Genomic DNA, 21,859 nt, shown 5'->3' with positions numbered 1-21,859 from the left:
GGTCGGTAAGAATTTTGGGCACCCATCGTGCACAGAACTTACGGTAACCCAATCTTGCTGTCACTATCTCGTACAAGAGAGTCTTAGAAATCTGTGGAAAACCAGTAGACAACTCCGACATTGAGAAACGTCGATTTTCACGAACTTTTGCATCAACTGTCTGAACGAGTTCGTCAGTCACCAATGATGGTCTACCACTCCTCTCTTCATCATGAACGTTTTCTCGTCCACTTTTAAATAAACGTACCCATTCACGGACAACTCCTTCACTCATAACTCTTGGTCCGTACACGGCACAAAGCTCACGATGAATAGCTGCTGCAGAATATCCTTTGGCTGTAAAAAACCTTATGACAGCACGCACCTCTCATTTGGCGGGGTTTTCTATTGCAGCACACATTTCAAACTGCCACAAAAACTAAACTAGCGCAGGTACGACGTTCACTCGACCACTGACCTGTTGAGTGCGTGAACGCACAGATGGCGTCGCTACTCCCCCCACAACCCGCACTGTGACCAATCGGAGGTTACTTTCTGAACCGCCCTCGTATTAGAGGGTCTGTACAAGGGAGATGAACTTGAAAGCAGTATTATAGAAAGGGAAGTGGACATAGATAGAGATGAAATGGGAGATACGGTAATGCGAGAAGAATTTGACAAAGCTGTAAAAGACCTTAGCCGAAACAAGGCCCCGCGGGTAGTCGACGTTCCATCAGAACTGCTGATAGCCTTGGGAGAGCCAGTAATGAGGCAACTCCTTCATCTGATGTGCAAGATGTATGAGAGGCGAAATGTTCTCAGACTTAAAGAAAAATGTGGTAATTCCAATTCGAAAAGAAAGCAGTTGCTGACAAGTGAGAAATTTACTGAACTATCAGTTTAATAAATCATGGTTGCAAGACACTAAAACGAATTCCTTACAGAAGAATGAAAAAGCTGGTAGAAGCAGACCTCGCGGAAAATCAGTTCGGTTTCCGGATAAATATAGGAACACGCGAGGCAATACTGACCATACGACTTATCTTTGAAGATAGATTAAGGAAAAGCAAACGTACGCTTATACACTCCTGGAAATTGAAATAAGAACACCGTGAATTCATTGTTCCACGAAGGGGAAACTTTATTGACACATTCCTGGGGTCAGATACATCACATGATCACACTGACAGAACCACAGGCACGTAGACACAGGCAACAGAGCATGCACAATGTCGGCACTAGTACAGTGTATATCCACCTTTCGCAGCAATGCAGGCTGCTATTCTCCCATGGAGACGATCGTAGAGATGCTGGGTGTAGTCCTGTGGAACGGCTTGCCATGCCATTTCCACCTGGCGCCTCAGTTGGACCAGCGTTCGTGCTGGACGTGCAGACCGCGTGAGACGACGCTTCATCCAGTCCCAAACATGCTCAATGGGGGACAGATCCGGAGATCTTGCTGGCCAGGGTAGTTGACTTACACCTTCTAGAGCACGTTGGGTGGCACGGGATACATGCGGACGTGCATTGTCCTGTTGGAACAGCAAGTTCCCTTGCCGGTCTAGGAATGGTAGAACGATGGGTTCGATGACGGTTTGGATGTACCGTGCACTATTCAGTGTCCCCTCGACGATCACCAGTGGTGTACGGCCAGTGTAGGAGATCGCTCCCCACACCATGATGCCGGGTGTTGGTCCTGTGTGCCTCGGTCGTATGCAGTCCTGATTGTGGCGCTCACCTGCACGGCGCCAAACACGCATACGACCATCATTGGCACCAAGGCAGAAGCGACTCTCATCGCTGAAGACGACACGTCTCCATTCGTCCCTCCATTCACGCCTGTCGCGACACCACTGGAGGCGGGCTGCACGATGTTGGGGCGTGAGCGGAAGACGGCCTAACGGTGTGCGGGACCGTAGCCGAGCTTCATGGAGACGGTTGCGAATGGTGCTCGCCGATACCCCAGGAGCAACAGTGTCCCTAATTTGCTGGGAAGTGGCGGTGCGGTCCCCTACGGCACTGCGTAGGATCCTACGGTCTTGGCGTGCATCCGTGCGTCGCTGCGGTCCGGTCCCAGGTCGACGGGCACGTGCACCTTCCGCCGACCACTGGCGATAACATCGATGTACTGTGGAGACTTCACGCCCCACGTGTTGAGCAATTCGGCGGTACGTCCACCCGGCCTCCCGCATGCCCACTATATGCCCTCGCCCAAAGTCCGTCAACTGCACATACGGTTCACGTCCACGCTGTCGCGGCATGCTACCAGTGTTAAAGACTGCGATGGAGCTCCGTATGCCACGGCAAACTGGCTGACACTGACGGCGGCGGTGCACAAATGCTGCGCAGCTAGCGCCATTCGACGGCCAACACCGCGGTTCCTGGTGTGTCCGCTGTGCCGTGCGTGTGATCATTGCTTGTACAGCCCTCTCGCAGTGTCCGGAGCAAGTATGGTGGGTCTGACACACCGGTGTCAATGTGTTCTTTTTTCCATTTCCAGGAGTGTAGCATTTGTAGACTTAGAGAAAGCTTTTGACAATGTTGACTGGAATACTGTCTTTGAAATATTGCAGGTAGCGGGGGTAAAATACAGGGAGAGTAAGGCTCTTTACAACTTATACAGAAACAAGTCGGCAGTTGTAAGAGTCGAATAGCATGAAAGGGAAGCAGTGGTTGAGAAGGGAATGAGACAGGGTTGTAGCCTACCCCCGATGTTATTCAATCTGTACATTGAACGAGCAGTAACGGAAACTAAAGGAAAATATGGAGTAGGAACTAAAATTCATTGAGAAAAAATAAAAACTTTGAGGTTTGATGGTGATATTTCAATTCTGTCACAGATAGGACTTGGAAGAGCAGTTGAACGGAATGGACAGTCCTATGAAAAGAGGATATAAGACGAACATAATCAAAAGCAAAAACAGGATAATGGAGTGCGGTGATGCTAAAGGAATTACGTTAGGGAGCGAGACACGTAAAGTAATAGAGGATTTTTGCTATTTGGGCAGCAAAATAACTGATGATGGCTGAAGTAGAGAGGATATAAAATGTAGACTGGCAATGGCAAGAAAACCATTTCTGAAGAAGAGAAATCCGTTAACAGCGAAAATGGATTTAAGTGTTAGGAAGTCTTTTCTGAAGGTATTTGTGTGGCGTGTAGCTATGCATGGAATTGAAACATGAACGATAAACAATTTAGATTAAAGAGAATAGAAGCTTTCGAACTGTGGTGCTACAGAAGAATGCTGAAGATTAGATGGATCCATCATGTAACTAATGCGGAAGTACTGAATAGAACTGGGGAGACAAGAGTTCTGAGGCACAATTTGACCAAAAGAAGGGATTGGCTGGTAGGACACATTATGAGACATCAAGGGCTCACCAATTTATTATTTTTTTGGGGGGGGGGAGGGAAGAACCGTAGAGGAAGACCAAGAGATGAATGTAGCAGATTCAGAAAGCTGTAGGTTGCAGTAGTTACTCGAAGATTAAGAGGCTCGCTCAGGACTGAGTAGCATGGAGAGCTGCATCAAACCAGTCTTCGGACTGAAGGCCACAACAACAACAAGGAAAAGAACGGAATGACTGAGCCCAAACAAAGTAGCAACTCTCGGTACAAAGACCTGCGCGCGATCATAAATGTTAGTGTTATGCATCTAGTGGTACAGCGGCAGTGTGGTGCACTGCGAATTGCTTCCCCAAAGTGTAACCACCACTGCTCACATTTATCGTCAATATCTGAGACGTCTTGCAGTCGCAGTCTAAGAACAACGATCAGGAAGACTGCGTGAGGTGATGCTATTCAACGATAACACCCTCCCACATTCTGCTAAACTGACAAAAAGCACTGTACCTGTACAGTGGTTGGGTTGGGAAGTCATACCGCACTCGCTTTACTCACTTGATCTTACGGCCTCTGATTTTTACCTTCTCCGATCTGTATCGAACAGCCTTCAAGGAACTTCCTTCCAGATGAAAATGCGCTCCGAACATGGTTCGACGAGTTCTTCGCCTCAAAACCACGTGTTTTCTACAGTCGCGGAATCGGAAAGTTACCCTAGCGTTGGCAGACTGCTGTAAATAGTGATTATATTACTGATGGCTAAAGTCTCTGTTGTGTGTATCTGTTGTGTTTATTAAACTTATGGGAAAAGGCTACATACTTACACACCAACCGAATACAATAAAGATAGGAAAAATGAGAGCCGATTCTTCTTCAACAGCCGAAACCAGAGAAGGTAGTCATGTTGGATGCTGGGGTCTAGAGCGATGTCGATGTTCTTTCTAATTTTAAAGGTGGTACATTGGGTTTAGGTCGGGAGTCAGGGCAGCCCAGTCCACTTCAGAAATATTATTATCTATAACCCATTGCCTCACAGTTGCTGCTTTTTTACAGGATGCATTACCATGTAGATACGAAGAATCACCATCTCCTAACTGTTCCTCTACTGCACTTGGTACGCAATGCTGTAAAATGCGTCCATATCCATCCGCATTTAGGGTTTTCTCAACTTCAGTAAGATTTTGTAGATTTTTGTAAGTACTACAAAAGTGAAACTTCCTAGCAGATTAAAACTGTCTGCCCGACCGAAACTCGAACTCGGGACCTTTGCCTTTGGCGGGCAAGTGCTCTACCATCTGAGCTACCAAAGCACGACTCACGCCCGGTCCTCAAAGCTTTACTTCTGCCAGTATCTCGTCTCTTACCTTCCAAACTTAAACTAAAAAAGTGTTTTCTTGTTCATCCTTTACTTTTTAAAATCACTTTTGCAACATGAACTAGATAAATCCACTCAATTTTTGTTGTTGTGTTTACATGATAAACATCCATTTTCTTCTAGCATTTAAGAGACTTACTGTCCTGCTGTTAGGTCTATAAACCGAAAATTAATCAAGGCTTTATAATGGAAAAATCTTTGTGTTCTGCCTTATGGCAGGTCTTGTTATGGGGGAAGTCTCGTCAGAGAGGTCCACTGCATGAGCGTCTAGGGAAGTGAATCCAGTGGTATTTTACCGTTGCCTTCCACTGGTGATGATGAAATGATAATGAGTACAACACAACACCCAGTCCCTGAGAGGAGAAAATCTCCGACCGAGCCGGGAATCGAACCCGGGCCTCTTGGCGTGATAGGCGGCCGCGGTGACCACGCAGCTATCGGGGCAGACTTATAATGGGAAAGTGGTCTTCAAATACGAAGAAATGATGTCAGAAATATATAAGAGTTAGACAAAATTATGAAAACACCAAAAACACAACATATTACCATGCCTAACACGGTGAGGGAACCCGTCAACAGTCGAAACAGCTTCCAGTCATCTTGGAACGAAGAAAACTCGGGTACCGTATGTTTTTCAAGAGAGATGTGATACCGTTCTTCCTGCCACATAGTGGCAAGTTGAGATAGAAATGATGGAGGTGGATAGCGACCGCACTCTCTTCTCTCTAAAGTAGAACACAGCCGCTCAGTAACATAAAGATCTGGTGACTGTCGAGGCTAGGGGAGATGCGACAATTAATCCTCGTGCCCACAAAGGCAGTGCTGGACTATGCAAGCTGTATTAACAGCAGTTCTGTCGTCTTGGGTAGTAGCAGTGCCATTGCGGGAACAAACATTCTACCATGGCATGGACCTGAACAGCTAAAATGATCACATAATCCTTGGCAGAGTAACAGTGAGCCCATGGAATATCACTATATGGCTACGCAAATCATCACCCAGTCCCTGCATGTTTGACTCTTGAGATTTAAACTCGGCCAGAAGTTGGAAAGAGAGTGAAACAAGACTCACCTGACCAACTTACTCTCTTCCATTGTTCCATACTGCAGCTTTTATGGCTTCGGCACCACGTTTTTCTGTTACGAGTATTTGCATCACTGATGTGTTCCAGCCCGCCCTGCAGTTCCCTGCCTGTGAAGCTCTTCGTGTTCTTCAGATGTTGATAGGGTTCGAGAGTGTAACATTCAGCTTTGTAGCCACTTTGGCAGCTGTCGACATCTTATTTTTCGTCAAAATTCTCTTTAATGACCGTCTGTCACTATTACTCAACACTCAGTTTCGACCGGGTCGTTACTTAGTGGTTGAGATTTTCCCGCTTTCCGTGTATGCGATATTCATCTTTGATATGGTGCCTCGTGAAACACCAAACACTTCGGCTACTTTGGTTAATGAAGCACCTACCATATGAGCACCAACAATTTTCCCACGTTCGAATTCACGTAACTCAATCGTAATGCACTTCCAATTACACAGAACACAACTCTGGCCGTGACCGACACTTGCAACGTATTAAGGACATTGCAAATGTGCCGTTCGTGGTCAAATACGACGGCGCAACCTGCAGGCTTGGCCATCATCTGCATTATTTTTTGCCTAACCTCGTCTTTCTCTTAGCATAGCCTTTTATTATGCGCCGTGGACTACCCCATGACAGAATGAATTAAAATATCGTCGACGGTGACGGTTTCTTTAAGCGTGATTGTATTACAGCGTTTCCGTGAACACATTCCTTTTAATAAGTGCTGTGGAGACACTCAGAAGGTGATATTTAGGATTTCTAAACTGCATTCAGTTTTTATATAATTAAATTATAATGTTTCTTCTTTTGATATAATCACCGGAAACAACGTGCACATTTTCGTTTGCTGCAGTTCATGTCATTTCTGCGACTGTTCATTTCTTCTTTTCGCAGGGTACATGAAATGAGGGATGAAAATCAGGAGTTACCAGCTGATTTCATTGATGAGCTTTATACCTGGGCCCTGGAATGTAAGTACACCAAAACTTCTAAACTTGACATCGCATTTTTAGTTTATTTCCGTGTAATCTGTCTTAGAGAACTGAATCCTGTTAATTACTGTGCATTTTTGCGATCCCAAGCAACTGCTAAACAGCTACATTACCAGTTGTCAAATAGAAACATGGTAACATAGATTTCATTTTCTAGAAAACTAGCGTTGTAAATTATCAGATTTCAACGTCGATCGGACCAAATTCTGATCTTAGAGACAAAAAGAATATATGTAACCTTTTGAATATTTCACAGCATTGTATAAAACATTGTTAATATTCAGATGAAGACTATCAAGGTTTTCGGGCAGTCAGTAAAATTCGTTGTACTTGCTGTACAACATACAGGCAGGCAAAATCGCTCCTACTGTAGATAAGAAGCGAATATCTTCACGACACGAAAATAATCGCAGTCTGAATGAACTATACAGACAATGATAAGAGCTGCAAGTAGCAAGGACGCACGCACGTACCAACACACACACATACACACACACACACACACACACACACACACACACACACACACACCAAAAATAATAATTTTTGTTGCAGCATATCTGTTTGTAATCCAAAGAACCTTTTGACTCGCTAGTCCCAGACACAAATGTTCTTCTGAAACTCACACATTATGTGATCAAAAGTATCCGGACACCCCCAAAACATATATTTTTCATATTAGGTGCATTGTGCTGCCACCTACTGCCATGTACTCCATATCAGCGTCCTCAGCAGTCATAAGACATCGTGAGAGAGCAGAATGATGCGCTCCGCGGAACCCACGGACTTCGAACGTGGTCAGGTGATCGCGTGTCACTTGTGTCATACGTCTGTACGCGAGGTTTCCACACTCCTGAACATCGCTAGGTCCACGGTTTCCGATATGATAGTGAAGCGTAAACGTGAAGGGACAGGTACAGCACAAAAGCGTACAGGTCGACCTCGTCTGTTGACTGACAAAGACCGCCGACAGTTGAAGGGGATCGTAGTGTATAACAGGCAGACACCTATCCAGACCACCACACAGGAATTCCAGACTGCATCAGGATCCACTGCAAGTACTATGACAGTTAGGTGGGAGGTGAGAAAACTTGTGCGAGCGGCTGCTCATAAGCCACACATCACACCGGTAAAAGCCAAACAACGCCTCGCTTGGTGTAAGAAGCGTAAACATTGAACGATTGAACAGTGGAAAAACATTGTGTGGAGTGAAGAGTCACGGTACACAATGTGGTGATCCGATGGCAGGGTGTGGGTATGGCGAATACCCGGCGAACGTCATCTGCCAGCGTGTGTAGTGCCAACAGTAAAATACTGAGGTGGCGGGAGCCCGCATCTCGTGGTCGTGCGGTAGCTTTCTCGCTTCCCACGCCCGGGTTCCCGGGTTCGATTCCCGGCGGGGTCAGGGATTTTCTCTGCCTCGTGATGGCTGGGTGTTGTGTGCTGTCATTAGGTTAGTTAAGTTTAAGTAGTTCTAGGGGACTTATGACCACAGCAGTTGAGTCCCATAGTGCTCAGAGCCATTTTTTGAGGTGGTGGTATTATGGTGTGGTCGCGTTTTCATGAAGGAGACTTGCACCCCTTATTGTTTTACGTGGCACTATCACAGCACAGGCCTAAATGGATGTTTGAAGGATCCTCTTAATTCCCGCTGTTGAAGAGCAATTCGGGAATGGCGATTGCATCTATCAACACGATCGAGTACCTGTTCATAATGCACGGCCTGTGACGGAGTGGTTACACGACAATAACATCCCTGTAATAGACTGGCCTGCACCGAGTCCTGACCTGAGTCCTGTAGAACACATTTGGGATGTTTTGGAACGCCGACTTCGTGCCAGGCCTCACCGAGCGACATCGATACCTCTCCTCAGTGCAGCACTCCTTGAAGAATTGGCTGCCATTCCCCAAGAAACCTTCTATTGAACGTATGCCCGCGAGAGTGGAAGCTGTCACCAAGGCTAAGGGTGGGTTAACACCATATTAAATTCCAGCATTAGCGATGGAGGGCGCCACGAACTTGTAAGTCGTTTTCAGCCAGGTGTCCGGATACTTTTGATCACTTAGTGTAAACAGGGTTACTAAAAGTGGAGCAACGAATTTAAAAACATTCCAATAGATGCAGCCTACGTATACAGGTTGTGCAATATTAATAGCGAATCATAATTAATAGCGAAGTAATAGGAGTGAAAATATACCACAATAGAAGCAAAAATGTTCCAGTAAACGTAGAAGCAAACTACATTATGAATTGCTCAAGGAAATGGAACAGCGACCAACACAATGAGAAAAAAAATATTTGCCTTAGAATATAGTTACAGTTTACTTTTATTTTGCCTACTGGCTACCGGTTTCGGTACAAAGTATCATCATCAGGCCACTGCATGGTCAAATAATTACGGTATATAGCTAAAATCAAAATTTACGAAACATCTATGACAACAAACGCATGGAACAGAGTGCAACCTCAGGATATAGACGCCCCTTACCCGTGGTGCTGAGTCGTTATGCTCACTTGCCAGGTAGGCATGTCATGTAGTTGAAGTAAAGGCTAATGCTATGCTTTAAATAGATCTAAATTACGTCCAGTAGCGATTCGAGTCCCCCTATCGGCAGTGTTTCTTTTTTCTTCTAAAAAAGGGCACGATGTAAAAGAGTTTTTTGTTTTATTAGAGCGGAGACAGTTAATAATTCTTTTATTCTGGATTTCCTTCCATTTCAAATTTTATGATATTTTTATTATTTTTTAAACGTCTTTTACACTGTTACTCTTTTACACCCTCCCCCCCGCCCCACATGAACCATGGACCTTGCCGTTGGTGGCAAGGCTTGCGTGCCTCAGCGATACAGATAGCCGTACCGTAGGTGCAACCACAACGGAGGGGTTTCTGTTAAGAGGCCAGACAAACGTGTGGTTCCTGAAGAGGGGCAGCTGCCTTTTCAGTAGTTGGAGGGCAACAGTCTAGTTGATTGACTGATCTGGCCCTGTGACACTAACCAAAACGGCCTTGCTGTTTTGGTACTGCGAACGGCTGTAAGCAAGGGGAAACTATGGCCGTAATTTTTCCCGAGGGCATGCAGCTTTACTGTATGGTTACGTGATGATGGCTTCCTCTCAGGTAAAAAATTCCGGAGGTAAAATAGTCCCCCCATTCGGAAGTCCGGGCGGGGACTACTCAGGTGGACGTCGTTATCAGGAGAAAGAAAACTGGCGTCCTACGGATCGGAGCGTGGAATGTCAGATCCCTTAATCGAGTAGGCAGGTTAGAAAATTTAAAAAGAGAAATGGATAGGCTAAAGTTAGATATAGTGAGAATTAGTGAAGTTCTGTGGCAGGAGGAACAAGACTTCTGGCTGGTGACTGCAGGGCTATAAATACAAAATCAAATGGGGGTAATGCAGGGGTAGGTTTAATAATGAATGAAAATAGGAGTGCGGGTAAGACACTACAAACACCATAGTGAACGCATTATTTTGGCCAAGATAGACACGAAGCCCACGCCTACCACATTAGTACAAGTTTATATGCCAACTAGCTCTGCAGATGATGATGAGACTGAATAAATGTATGATGAGATAAAAGAAATTATTCAGATAGTGAAAGTAGGCAAAAATTTAATAGTCAAGGGTGACTGGAATTCGATAGTAGGAAAAGGAGGAGAAGGAAACGTAGTATGGCTCTGAGCACTATGCGACTTAACTTCGGAGGTCATCAGTCGCCTAGAACTTAGAACTAATTAAACCTAACTAACCTAAGGACATCACACACATCCATGCCCGAGGCAGTATTCGAACCTGCGACCGTAGCGGTCACGTGGTTCCAGACTGAAGCGCCTTTAACCGCACGGCCACACCGGCCGGCGGAAACGTAGTAGTAGATGAATGGGGGTAAGGAATGAAAGAGGAAGCCGCCTGGTAGAATTTTGCACAGAGCATAACTTAATCATAGCTAACACTTGGTTCAAGAATCATGAAAGAAGGTTGTATACATGGAAGAGGCTTGGAGATACTGGAAGGTTTCAGATAGAGTATATAATGGTAAGGTAGAGATTTAGGAACCAGGTTTTAAATTGTAAGACATTTCCAGAGGCAGATGCGGACTCCGGCCACACTCTATTGGTTATGAACTGCAGATTAAAACTGGAGAAACTGCAAAAATGTGGGAATTGAAGGAGATGGGACCTGGATACACTGAAAGAACCAGAGGCTTTAGAGTGTTTCAGAGAGAGCATTAGGGAACGATTGACAGGAATAGGAGAGAGAAATACAGTAGAAGAAGAATGGGTAGCTATGAGAGATAAAATAGTGAAGGCACTAAAAAGACGAGGCCTAGTAGAAGTCCTTGGGTAAGAGAGGAGATACCGAATTTAATTGATGAAAGGAGAAAATATAAAAATGCAGTAAATGAAGCAACCAAAAAAGAATACAAACGTCTCCAAAATGAGATCGACAGGAAGTGCAAAATGGCAAGGCAGGGATGCATAGAGGACAAATGTAAGGATGTGGAGGCATATATCACTAGGGGTAAGATAGATACTGCCTACAGGAAAATTAAAGAGACTTTTGGAGAAAAGAGAACCACCTGTATGAATATCAAGAGCTCAGACGGAAAACCAGTTCTAAACAAAGAAGGGAAGGCAGAAAGGTGGAAGGAGTATATAGAGGGTCTGTACAAGGGCGATGTACTTGAGGACAATATTATGGAAATGGAAAAGGATGTAGATGAAGATGAAATGGGAGATATGATACTGCATGAAGAGTTTGACAGAGCACTGGAAGACCTAAGTCGAAACTAGACCACGGATGTAGACAGCAGACAGGATTCCATTAGAACTACTGATAGCCTTGGGAGAGCCAGTCCTGACAAAAACCTACCGTCTGGTGAGCAAGGTGTATGAGACCATCGAAACACCCTCAGACTTAAAGAAAAATATAATAATTCCAATCCTAAAGAAATCAGATGCTGACAGATGTGAAAATTACCGAAGTATCAGTCACGGCTGCAAAATACTAGCACGAATTCTTTACAGACGAATCGAAAAACTGGTAGAAGCCGACCTGGGGGAAGATCAGTTTGGATGGCATAGAAATGTTGGAACACGTGAGGCAACACTGACCCTACGACTTATGTTAGAAGATAGATTAAGGAAAGGCAAACCTGCGTTTCTAGCATTTGTAGACTTAGAGAAGGTTTTTGACAATGTTGACTGGAATACTCACTTTCAAATTCTGAAGGTGGCAGGGGTCAAATACAGGCAAGGAAGGGATATTTACAATTTGTATCGAAACCAGATGGAAGTCATAAGAGTCGAAGGGCATGAAAGAGAAGCAGTGGTTGAGAATGGAGCGAGACGGGGTTGTAACCTACCCCCGATGTTATTCAATCTGTATATTGAGCAAGTAGTAAAGGAAACAAGAAAAAATTCGGAGTAGGAATTAAAATCCATGGAGAAGAAATAAAAACTTTGAGGTTCGCCGATGACATTATAATTCTGTCAGTGACAGCAAAGACCTGAAAGAGCAGTTGAAGGGAATGGACGGTGTCGTGAAAGGAGGATATACGCTGAACATCAACAAAAGCAAAAGGAAGATAATGGAATGTAGTTCAATTAAATCGGGTGATGCTGAGGGAAATAAGACACTTAAAGTAGTAAATGAGTTTTGCTATTTGGGGAGCGAGATAACTGATGATGGTCGAAGTAGAGAGGATATAAAATGTGGACTGGCGACGACAAGGAAAGCGTTTGTGAAGAAGAGAAATTTGTTAACATTGAGTATAGATTTAAGTGTCAGGAAGTCGTTTCTGAAAGTATTCGTATGGAGTGTAGCCATGTACGGAAGTGAAACATGGACGGTAAATAGTTTAGACAAGAAGAGAATAGCAGCTTTCGAAATGTGGTGCTACAGAAGAATGCTGAAGATTAGATGGGTAGATCACATAACTAATGAGGTATTGAATATAATTGGGGAGAAGAGAAATTTGCGGCACAACTTGACTAGGAGAAGGGATCGGTTGATAGGACATGTTCTGAGACATCAAGGGATCACAGGTTTAGTATTGGAGGGCAGCGTGGAGGGTAAAAATCGTAGAGGGAGACCAAGAGATGAACACACTAAGCAGATTCAGAAGGATGTAGGTTGCAGTGGATACTGGGAGATGAAGAAGCTTGCACAGGATAGAATAGCATGGAGAGCTGCATCAAACCAGTCTCTGGACTGAAGACCACAACAACAACTCTTTTTCAAGAAGAATAGAGAAATTCTATTCATATCGGGTATTCTTATCACTTCTGTCCGCAATTTAGACCTGTTTAAAGTATAGCATTGGCTTTTACTTTTAGTACGTGACACAGCTACTTGGGAAGCGGGCATGACAAGTGCAAGACAGGGACAAGGGACTGTCTGTATTTCAAGGCTTCAATCTGTACCAGACATTTACTATGATAAATGATTAGTACATTATGATTTTGACTATGTACGGAAATGTTTTGTTTATAGGATGTTTTGATGTCTTGATAACGCTGGTTGGTATCGAAACTAGAAGCCAGTAGCCAAAACAAAAAAATTGCGACTATAAACTAAAGTAAATAATTTTTTGTGTTTAAGAAGGCTGTTAAAACATACCTGTCTTAATCAAAACGAACAGGACAGTAAAGAATTATGTGAGCGATATAAACTAGTGGTTGATAAAAAGATAGAGCTCGTAAAAATTTAAAAATATGACTCTGCCGTACCACAAAAAACTTTCAGAGTAGAATCCCTCCAACTGCTCAAGATCTGTGATGGAAATTGCTAACCTCCTCTCATCTTTCTGAGTTCAACACATACTTCATTTGGAGGAATAGTGACTCGCTTTCTCAGACAGACACGTGGGAATACACAAACAATGCAGTTGAGACTCTGGGTTACTGTCGTAGTTCTGATAACACTCTGCGTGGTCAATTTTTGCTGTGGCTCTTCTTTAACCATTATATGTCCAGAACCTTTTTTTTGTCTTTATGTTATATGATTTTCACATAAATACACTCCTGGAAATGGAAAAAAGAACACATTGACACCGGTGTGTCAGACCCACCATACTTGCTCCGGGCACTGCGAGAGGGCTGTACAAGCAATGATCACACGCACGGCACAGCGGACACACCAGGAACCGCGGTGTTGGCCGTTGAATGGCGCTAGCTGCGCAGCATTTGTGCACCGCTTCCGTCAGTGTCAGCCAGTTTGCCGTGGCATACGGAGCTCCATCGCAGTCTTTAACACTGGTAGCATGCCGCGACAGCGTGGACGTGAACCGTATGTGCAGTTGACGGACTTTGAGCGAGGGCGTATAGTGGGCATGCGGGAGGCCGGGTGGACGTACCGCCGAATTGCTCAACACGTGGGGCGTGAGGTCTCCACAGTACATCGATGTTGTCGTCAGTGGTCGGCGGAAGGTGCACATGCCCGTCGACCTGGGACCGGACCGCAGCGACGCACGAATGCACGCCAAGACCGTAGGATCCTACGCAGTGCCGTAGGGGACCGCACCGCCACTTCCCAGCAAATTAGGGACACTGTTGCTCCTGGGGTATCGGCGAGGACCATTCGCAACCGTCTCCATGAAGCTGGGCTACGGTCCCGCACACCGTTAGGCCGTCTTCCGCTCACGCCCCAACATCGTGCAGCCCGCCTCCAGTGGTGTCGCGACAGGCGTGAATGGAGGGACGAATGGAGACGTGTCGTCTTCAGCGATGAGAGTCGCTTCTGCCTTGGTGCCAATGATGGTCGTATGCGTGTTTGGCGCCGTGCAGGTGAGCGCCACAATCAGGACTGCATACGACCGAGGCACACAGGGCCAACACCCGGCATCATGATGTGGGGAGCGATCTCCTACACTGGCCGTACACCACTGGTGATCGTCGAGGGGACACTGAATAGTGCACGGTACATCCAAACCGTCATCGAACCCATCGTTCTACCATTCCTAGACCGGCAAGGGAACTTGCTGTTCCAACAGGACAATGCACGTCCGCATGTATCCCGTGCCACCCAACGTGCTCTAGAAGGTGTAAGTCAACTACCCTGGCCAGCAAGTTCTCCGGATCTGTCCCCCATTGAGCATGTTTGGGACTGGATGAAGCGTCGTCTCACGCGGTCTGCACGTCCAGCACGAACGCTGGTCCAACTGAGGCGCCAGGTGGAAATGGCATGGCAAGCCGTTCCACAGGACTACATCCAGCATCTCTACGATCGTCTCCATGGGAGAATAGCAGCCTGCATTGCTGCGAAAGGTGGATATACACTGTACTAGTCCCGACATTGTGCATGCTCTGTTGCCTGTGTCTATGTGCCTGTGGTTCTGTCAGTGTGATCATGTGATGTATCTGACCCCAGGAATGTGTCAATAAAGTTTCCCCTTCCTGGGACAACGAATTCACGGTGTTCTTATTTCAATTTCCAGGAGTGTATCATTTATTAGTGGCCACAGATAACAACTGTAACACTCATTTGTAGTTGTCAGTTCTGAAAGGAGGTTTTCACTGTTGGCCAACAATGACCAATGGGCACATAAAGTTGTACACTACTATGGAACAAGAATTATCAAAATAAAAAATGTCACGCTAATCAACTTCATAATCAGACTTTGTTATAACAGATTATGAACAATAATAATATTAAAACTTCCTGGCAAATTAAAACTGTATGCTCGACCGAGACTCGAACTCGGGACCTTTGCCTTTCGCGGGCAAGTGCTGTACTATCTGCGCTACCGAAGCACGGCTCACGCCCGTTCCTCACAGCTTTACTTCTGCCAGGATATCGTCTCCTAAAGTTTGGAAGGCAGGAGACGAGATACTGGCAGAAATAAAGCTCTGAGGACCGGGCGTGAGTCGTTCTTCGGTATCTCAGATGGTAGAGCACTTGCCCGCAAAAGGCAAAGGTCCCGAGTTCGAGTCTCGGTCGGGCACACAGTTTTAATCTGCCAGGAAGTTTCATATCAGCGCACACTCCGCTGCAGAGTGAAAATCTCATTCTGGAATAATAATATTAGGTAGGAAAGGAACATAACACATAAAATAATTGTGTATTAAACTGCACAAAGCACTTGCCATGCAAATATAAGTTACATTTGCGGCACGATTTGACGATTCATTTCTTCAAAGCGCACATCTTCTTCTGACCTGACAACTGCGAATAATATCTTGAATTAGATGCTTTCTTAGAGAAACAGATACAGCCGTCCTCATTTGCCGCTATGGCACAGGCTGAGTTTTAGCTGTGCCGTACACTGAGGTGGCAAGAGCCCTGGGATAGCGATATGCACATACAGGATGTTACAAAAAGGTACGGCCAAACTTTCAGGAAACATTCCTCACACACAAAGAAAGAAAATATGTTACGTGGACATATGTCCGGAAACGCTTACTTTCCATGTTAGAGCTCATTTTATTACTTCTCTTCAAATCACATTAATCATGGAATGGAAACACACAGCAACAGGACGTACCAGCGTGACTTCAAACACTTTGTCCCTTTGTTACAGGAAATGTTCAAAATGTCCTCCATTAGCGAGGATACATGCATCCACCCTCCGTCGCATGGAATCCCTGATGCGCTGATGCAGCCCTGGAGAATGGCGTATTGTATCAACAGCCGTCCACAATACGAACACGAAGAGTCTCTACATTTGGCACCGGGGTTGCGTAGACAAGAGCTTTCAAATGCCCCTATAAGGTTGAGGTCAGGAGAGCGTGGAGGCCATGGAATTGGTCCGCCTCTACCAATCCATCGGTCACCGAATCTGCTGTTGAGAAGCGTACGAACACTTCGACTGAAATGTGCAGGAGCTCCATCGTGCATGAACCACATGTTGTGTCGTACTTGTAAAGGCACATGTTCTAGCAGCACAGGTAGAGTATCCCGTATGAAATCATGATAACGTGCTCCATTGAGCGTAGGTGGAAGAACATGGGGCCCAATCAAGGCATCACCAACAATGCCTGCCCAAACGTTCACAGAAAATCTGGGTTGATGACGTGATTGCACAATTGCGTGCGGATTCTCGTCAGCCCACACATGTTGATTGTGAAAATTTACAATTTGATCACGTTGGAATGAAGCCTCATCCGTAAAGAGAACATTTGCACTGAAATGAGGAGTGACACATTGTTGGATGAACCATTCGCAGAAGTGTACCCGTGGAGGCCGATCAGCTGCTGATAGTGCCTGCACACGCTGTACATGGTACGGAAACAACTGGTTCTCCCGTAGCACTCTCCATACAGTGACGTGGCCAACGTTACCTTGTACAGCAGCAACTTCACTGACGCTGACATTAGGGTTATCGTCAACTGCACGAAGAATTGCCTCGTCCATTGCAGGTGTCCTCGTCGTTCTAGGTCTTCCCCAGTCGCGAGTCATAGGCTGGAATGTTCCGTGCTCCCTAAGACGCCGATCAATTGCTTGGAACGTCTTCCTGTCGGGACACCTTCGTAATGGAAATCTGTCTCGATACAAATGTACCGCGTCACGGCTATTGCCCCGTGCTAATCCATACATCAAATGGGCATCTGCCAACTCCGCATTTGTAAACATTGCTCTGACTGCAAAACCACGTTCGTGATGAACACTAACCTGTTGATGCTACGTACTGATGTGCTTGATGCTAGTACTGTAGAGCAATGAGTCGCATGTCAACACAAGCACCGAAGTCAACATTACCTTCCTTCAATTGGGCCAACTGGCGGTGAATCGAGGAAGTACAGTACATACTGACAAAACTAAAATGAGCTCTAACATGGAAACTAAGCGTTTCCGGACATATGTCCACATAACATCTTTTCTGTATTTGTGTGTGAGGAATGTTTCCTGAAAGTTTGGCCTTACCTTTTTGTAACACTCTGTATACAGATGGCGGTAATATCGCGTACACAAGGAATAAAAGAGCAGTGCATTGATGGAGCTGTTATTTGTATTCAGGTGATTCATGCGAAAATGTTTTCGATGTGATTATGACCGCACGATGGGAACTGAACAGACTTTGAACGCGGAATGGTGGTTGGGGCTAGACGCATGGGACATCCCATTCCGGGAATCATTGAGTAATACATTATTCCGAGATCTACAGTGTCAGGAGTCTGCCTAGAATACAAGATTACAGACAACGCAGAAACCGACGGTCTTCACTTGACTATCGAGAGCAGCGGCTTTTAGTGGCGTTGTCAGTGCTAACGGACAAAGCAACACTGGTTGAAATAACCGCAGAAATCAATGTGAAATGTACGACAAACGTATCCGTTTGGACAGTGTGGCGAATTTTGTCGTTAAAGGGGTATGGCCGGAGAGAACTGACGCGCGTGCCTTTGATAACAGCACGAAATCACCTGGAGCGCCTTTCCTGGGCTAGTGACGTAATCGACGACTCAAGACGACTGGAGAACCGTGACCTGGCCAGATAAGTCTAGATTTCACTTGGTAAGATCTGATACTAGGGTTTGAGTGTGGCGTACACCAAACAGAGCCACGGACCAGAGTTGTCAACAAGACAGTGTGCAAGCTGTGGTGGCTTCATAATAGTGTGAGTGGTCAGAATGAGATTTTCACTCTGCAGCGGAGTGTGCGCTGATATGAAACTTCCTGGCAGATTAAAACTGTGTGCCGGACCGAGACTCGAACTCGAGACCTTTTCCTTTCGCGGGCAAGTGCTCTACCAGCTGAGCAACCCAAGCACGACTCACGCCCCGTCCTCACAGCTTTACTTCTGCCAGTATCTCGTCTCCTACCTTCCAAACTTGTCTCCGCAATATCCTTTCTTTGAGGAGTGCTAGGTCTGCATGGTTCGCAGGAGAGCTTCTGTAAAGTTTGGAAGGTAGGAGACGAGGTGCTGGAAGTAAAGCTGCGAGGACGGGGCGCCAATCGTGCTTGGGTAGCTCAGTTGTTAGGGAACTTGTCCCGCTAGAGGCAAAGGTCCCGAGTTCGAGTCTCGGTCCGGCACACAGTTTTAATCTGCCAGGAACTTTCAGTGTGAGTAGTGTTTACATGAAATGGACTGAATCCTCTGGTCCAACTGAACAGATCATTGACTGTGATTATGTTCGACTGCTTGGAAACCGTTTGCAGCCATTCATAGGCTTCATGTTCCCGAATAACGATGTAATTTTTGTGGATGACAATGCGCCATGTCACCGGGTCACGGTTGTTCTCGATCGGTTTGAAGAATTTTCTGAACAGTTCGGGGGAACGATTTGGCCACCCAGGTCGCCCACCGTGAATCACATCGAATATTTATGGGACATATTCGGGAGGTCAATTCGTGCACAAAATTCTGCACTGGCAGCACTTTCGCAGTTATTGATGGTTGTAGGGGCAACATGGTTGAGTATTTCTGCAGGGAACTTCCAATGACTTGTTGAGTCCATGCCACGTCGAGTTGCTGCATTATGTCGTGCAAAAGGTGGTCCTGCACGATGTTAGGGGGTATCCCATGACTTTTGTCACATCAGTGTACAATGAAGTGTGGCTGAGTAAACAGGTGAAGTGTGTGCGCGCAGCGGTGGCGCGCGTGGCGCTGGACCGCCGATTGGGCTGCCTGTCTGCGGACGCGGTAAGCCGCGAGGAGCCGCGCGCCATCCTGGCCGCCATCAAGGACTTCTTCCCACTGGTGGCGCACGTCGAGCTGCGGCTGCCGCTCTGGAGGCTCGTCGCCACTCCCGCCTTCAACCGCTACATCACCGCCCTCGACACCTTCACACGGTCAGTACCGCGCGTCAGTGTAACACCTTAATGATCATTTATTACTCAACTGAAGTACACTACTGGCCATTAAAATTGCTACACTAAGAAGAAATGCAGATGATGAACGGGTATTCATTGGACAATTATATTATACTAGAACTGACATATGATTACATTTTCACGTAATTTGGATGCATAGATCCTGAGAAAGCAGTACCCTTAACAACCACCTCTGGCCGTAATAATGGCCTTGATACGCCTGGGCATTGAGTCACAGCTGCCCATGCAGCTTCAACACGATACCAGAGTTCATCAAGACTAGCGACTGGCGTGTTGTGACGAGCCAGTTGCTCGCTCGCCCTTGACCAGACGTTTTCAGTTGGTGAGAGTTCTGGAGAATGTGCTGGCCAGGGCAGCAGTCGAACATTTTCTGCATCCAGAAAGGCCCGTACAGGACTTTCAACACGCGGTCGTGCATTATCCTGCTGAAATGTAGGGCTTCGCAGGGATCGAATGAAGGGTAGAGCCGTGGGTCGTAGCATAACTGTTCAAAGTACCGCCAATGCAAACAAGAGGTGACCGAGACGTGTAACCAATGGCAGCCCATACCATCACGCCGGGTGATACGCCAGTATGGCGATGACGAATACACGCTTCCAATGTGCGTTCACCGCGATGTCACCAAACACGGATGCGACCATCATGATGCTGTAAACAGAACCTGGATTCATCCGAAAAAATGACGTTTTGCCATTCGTACACCCAGGTTCGTCGTTGACTGCACCATCGCAGGCGCTCCTGTCTGTGATGCAGCAGCAAGGGTAACCGCAGCCACGGTCTCCGAGCTGATAGTCCATGCTGGTGCAAACGTCGAACTGTCCGTACAGATGGTTGTTGTCTTGCAAACGTCCCCATCTGTTGACTCAGGGATCGAGACGTGGCTGCATGATCCGTTACAGCCATGCGGATGCCTGTCATCTCGACTGCTAATGATACGAGGCCGTTGGGATTCAGCACGGCGTTCCGTATTACCATCCTGAACCCACCAACTCCATATTCTGCTAACAGTCATTGGATCTCGACCAACACGAGCAGCGATATCGCGATACGATAAACCGCAATCGCGATAGCCTACAATCCGACCTTTATCAAAGTCGGAAACGTTATGGTACGCATTTCTCCTCCTTACACGAGGCATCACAACAACGTTTCACCAGGCAACGTTTGTCGACTGCTGTTTGTGTATGACAAATGGGGTGGAAACTTTCCTCATGTCAGCGCGTTCTAGGTATCGCCACAGGCGCCAATCTTGTGTGAATGCTCTGAAAAGCTAATCATTTGTATATCACAGCATCTTCTTCCTGTCGGTTAAATTTCGCGTCTGTAGCATGTCATCTTCGTGGTGTAGCAATTTTAATGGCCAATAGTGTATAACCACTTAACAAAGTGTTGTGGTGTTGCACAATAGTTAGCGTATAACCTGCCTTTTAGAAGATTGTAGGTTTGAAACTCGTGTTCGAAGTTTTTTTCATTTTTAACTCTAATCAAAAGAGTTTGATTATTATTTTTAGGCAATTGATAGGTTTAAACGTAATCTTTTTATTTCTGATTCTTTGGCGTGTCATTTTCATCATCATACTGACTTTTTTATCTGCTCTCATTTCTCTTGCTGTCACCCTTGTACGTTTGTAATTTGTCTATGGCCCGTATACTCTGCAACCTAGTGCCAACATGTACTGCCCATCGGTTGGTAACGCGCAGCTTGTACAGCCAGTGTGTGGATGGTTTCAGGTAACTTGATAGCGACAAATAACAGTTTGCTCTTAGCGCTGAAACTGAATTTTTTCTGTCTGCAGTTTGCTCGTAGAGGTTAGCTTTAATCGCCGTGATCAAAGCGATCGTGATTTTAGTTCTGCCGCATATTGTAGACCGCCGTTTTCTCGGATGCATTGCACATCATCACGAGGTTGTAGTTAGCTTGGAACAGGAGTTTAAATTCAGTGCTACAAAATGTGTCGTCTGACGCAGTTCCATCATTGGTCGTTTAAAATCAGCTGTCGACTGAGCACCTCGCATTTCCGACGTAACTCGCTACGGTCACTTCCAGCGTTGCTCCGCGTTGCACATGAACAGCATTTATAAAGTGACTCGCCATGTTTGTGTGTTGAGCGGTAACCAGCAGCCGATGTGTCAACTATCAAGTAATTTTAATCGGACTATAGTTCGCCTGGTGCGAATTATTATAAATTCACAAACTTTCGAAGTGTTCGCCATCGTCACGCGTGAATATCACAGGTCCGTTCGACCTCCTCGGCTCTCATACATATGTGTTACTTCTCCTATTTATCAAAATCCGAATACGTCCAGCTGACCAACTG

The 21,859-nt window shown here is 45.9% G+C and overlaps 1 protein-coding gene across 1 annotated transcript in view; it reads left to right on the top strand.

The window, feature by feature from the left end:
* LOC126441271 (probable cytochrome P450 49a1) overlaps nt 1-21,859 on the top strand; it is a 133,732-nt gene that overhangs the window by 41,899 nt on the left and 69,974 nt on the right. Inside the window, exons 6-7 of the mRNA XM_050090680.1 lie at nt 6,670-6,746; nt 19,298-19,499. Coding sequence (XP_049946637.1) covers nt 6,670-6,746; nt 19,298-19,499 — 279 coding nt within the window. The remainder of the gene's footprint in view (nt 1-6,669; nt 6,747-19,297; nt 19,500-21,859) is intronic.

Source organism: Schistocerca serialis, chromosome 1, assembly GCF_023864345.2.
Source record: "Schistocerca serialis cubense isolate TAMUIC-IGC-003099 chromosome 1, iqSchSeri2.2, whole genome shotgun sequence".
Taxonomy (NCBI): Eukaryota; Metazoa; Arthropoda; class Insecta; order Orthoptera; family Acrididae; genus Schistocerca; species Schistocerca serialis.
This window is presented reverse-complemented; position numbering and strand designations above follow the sequence as displayed.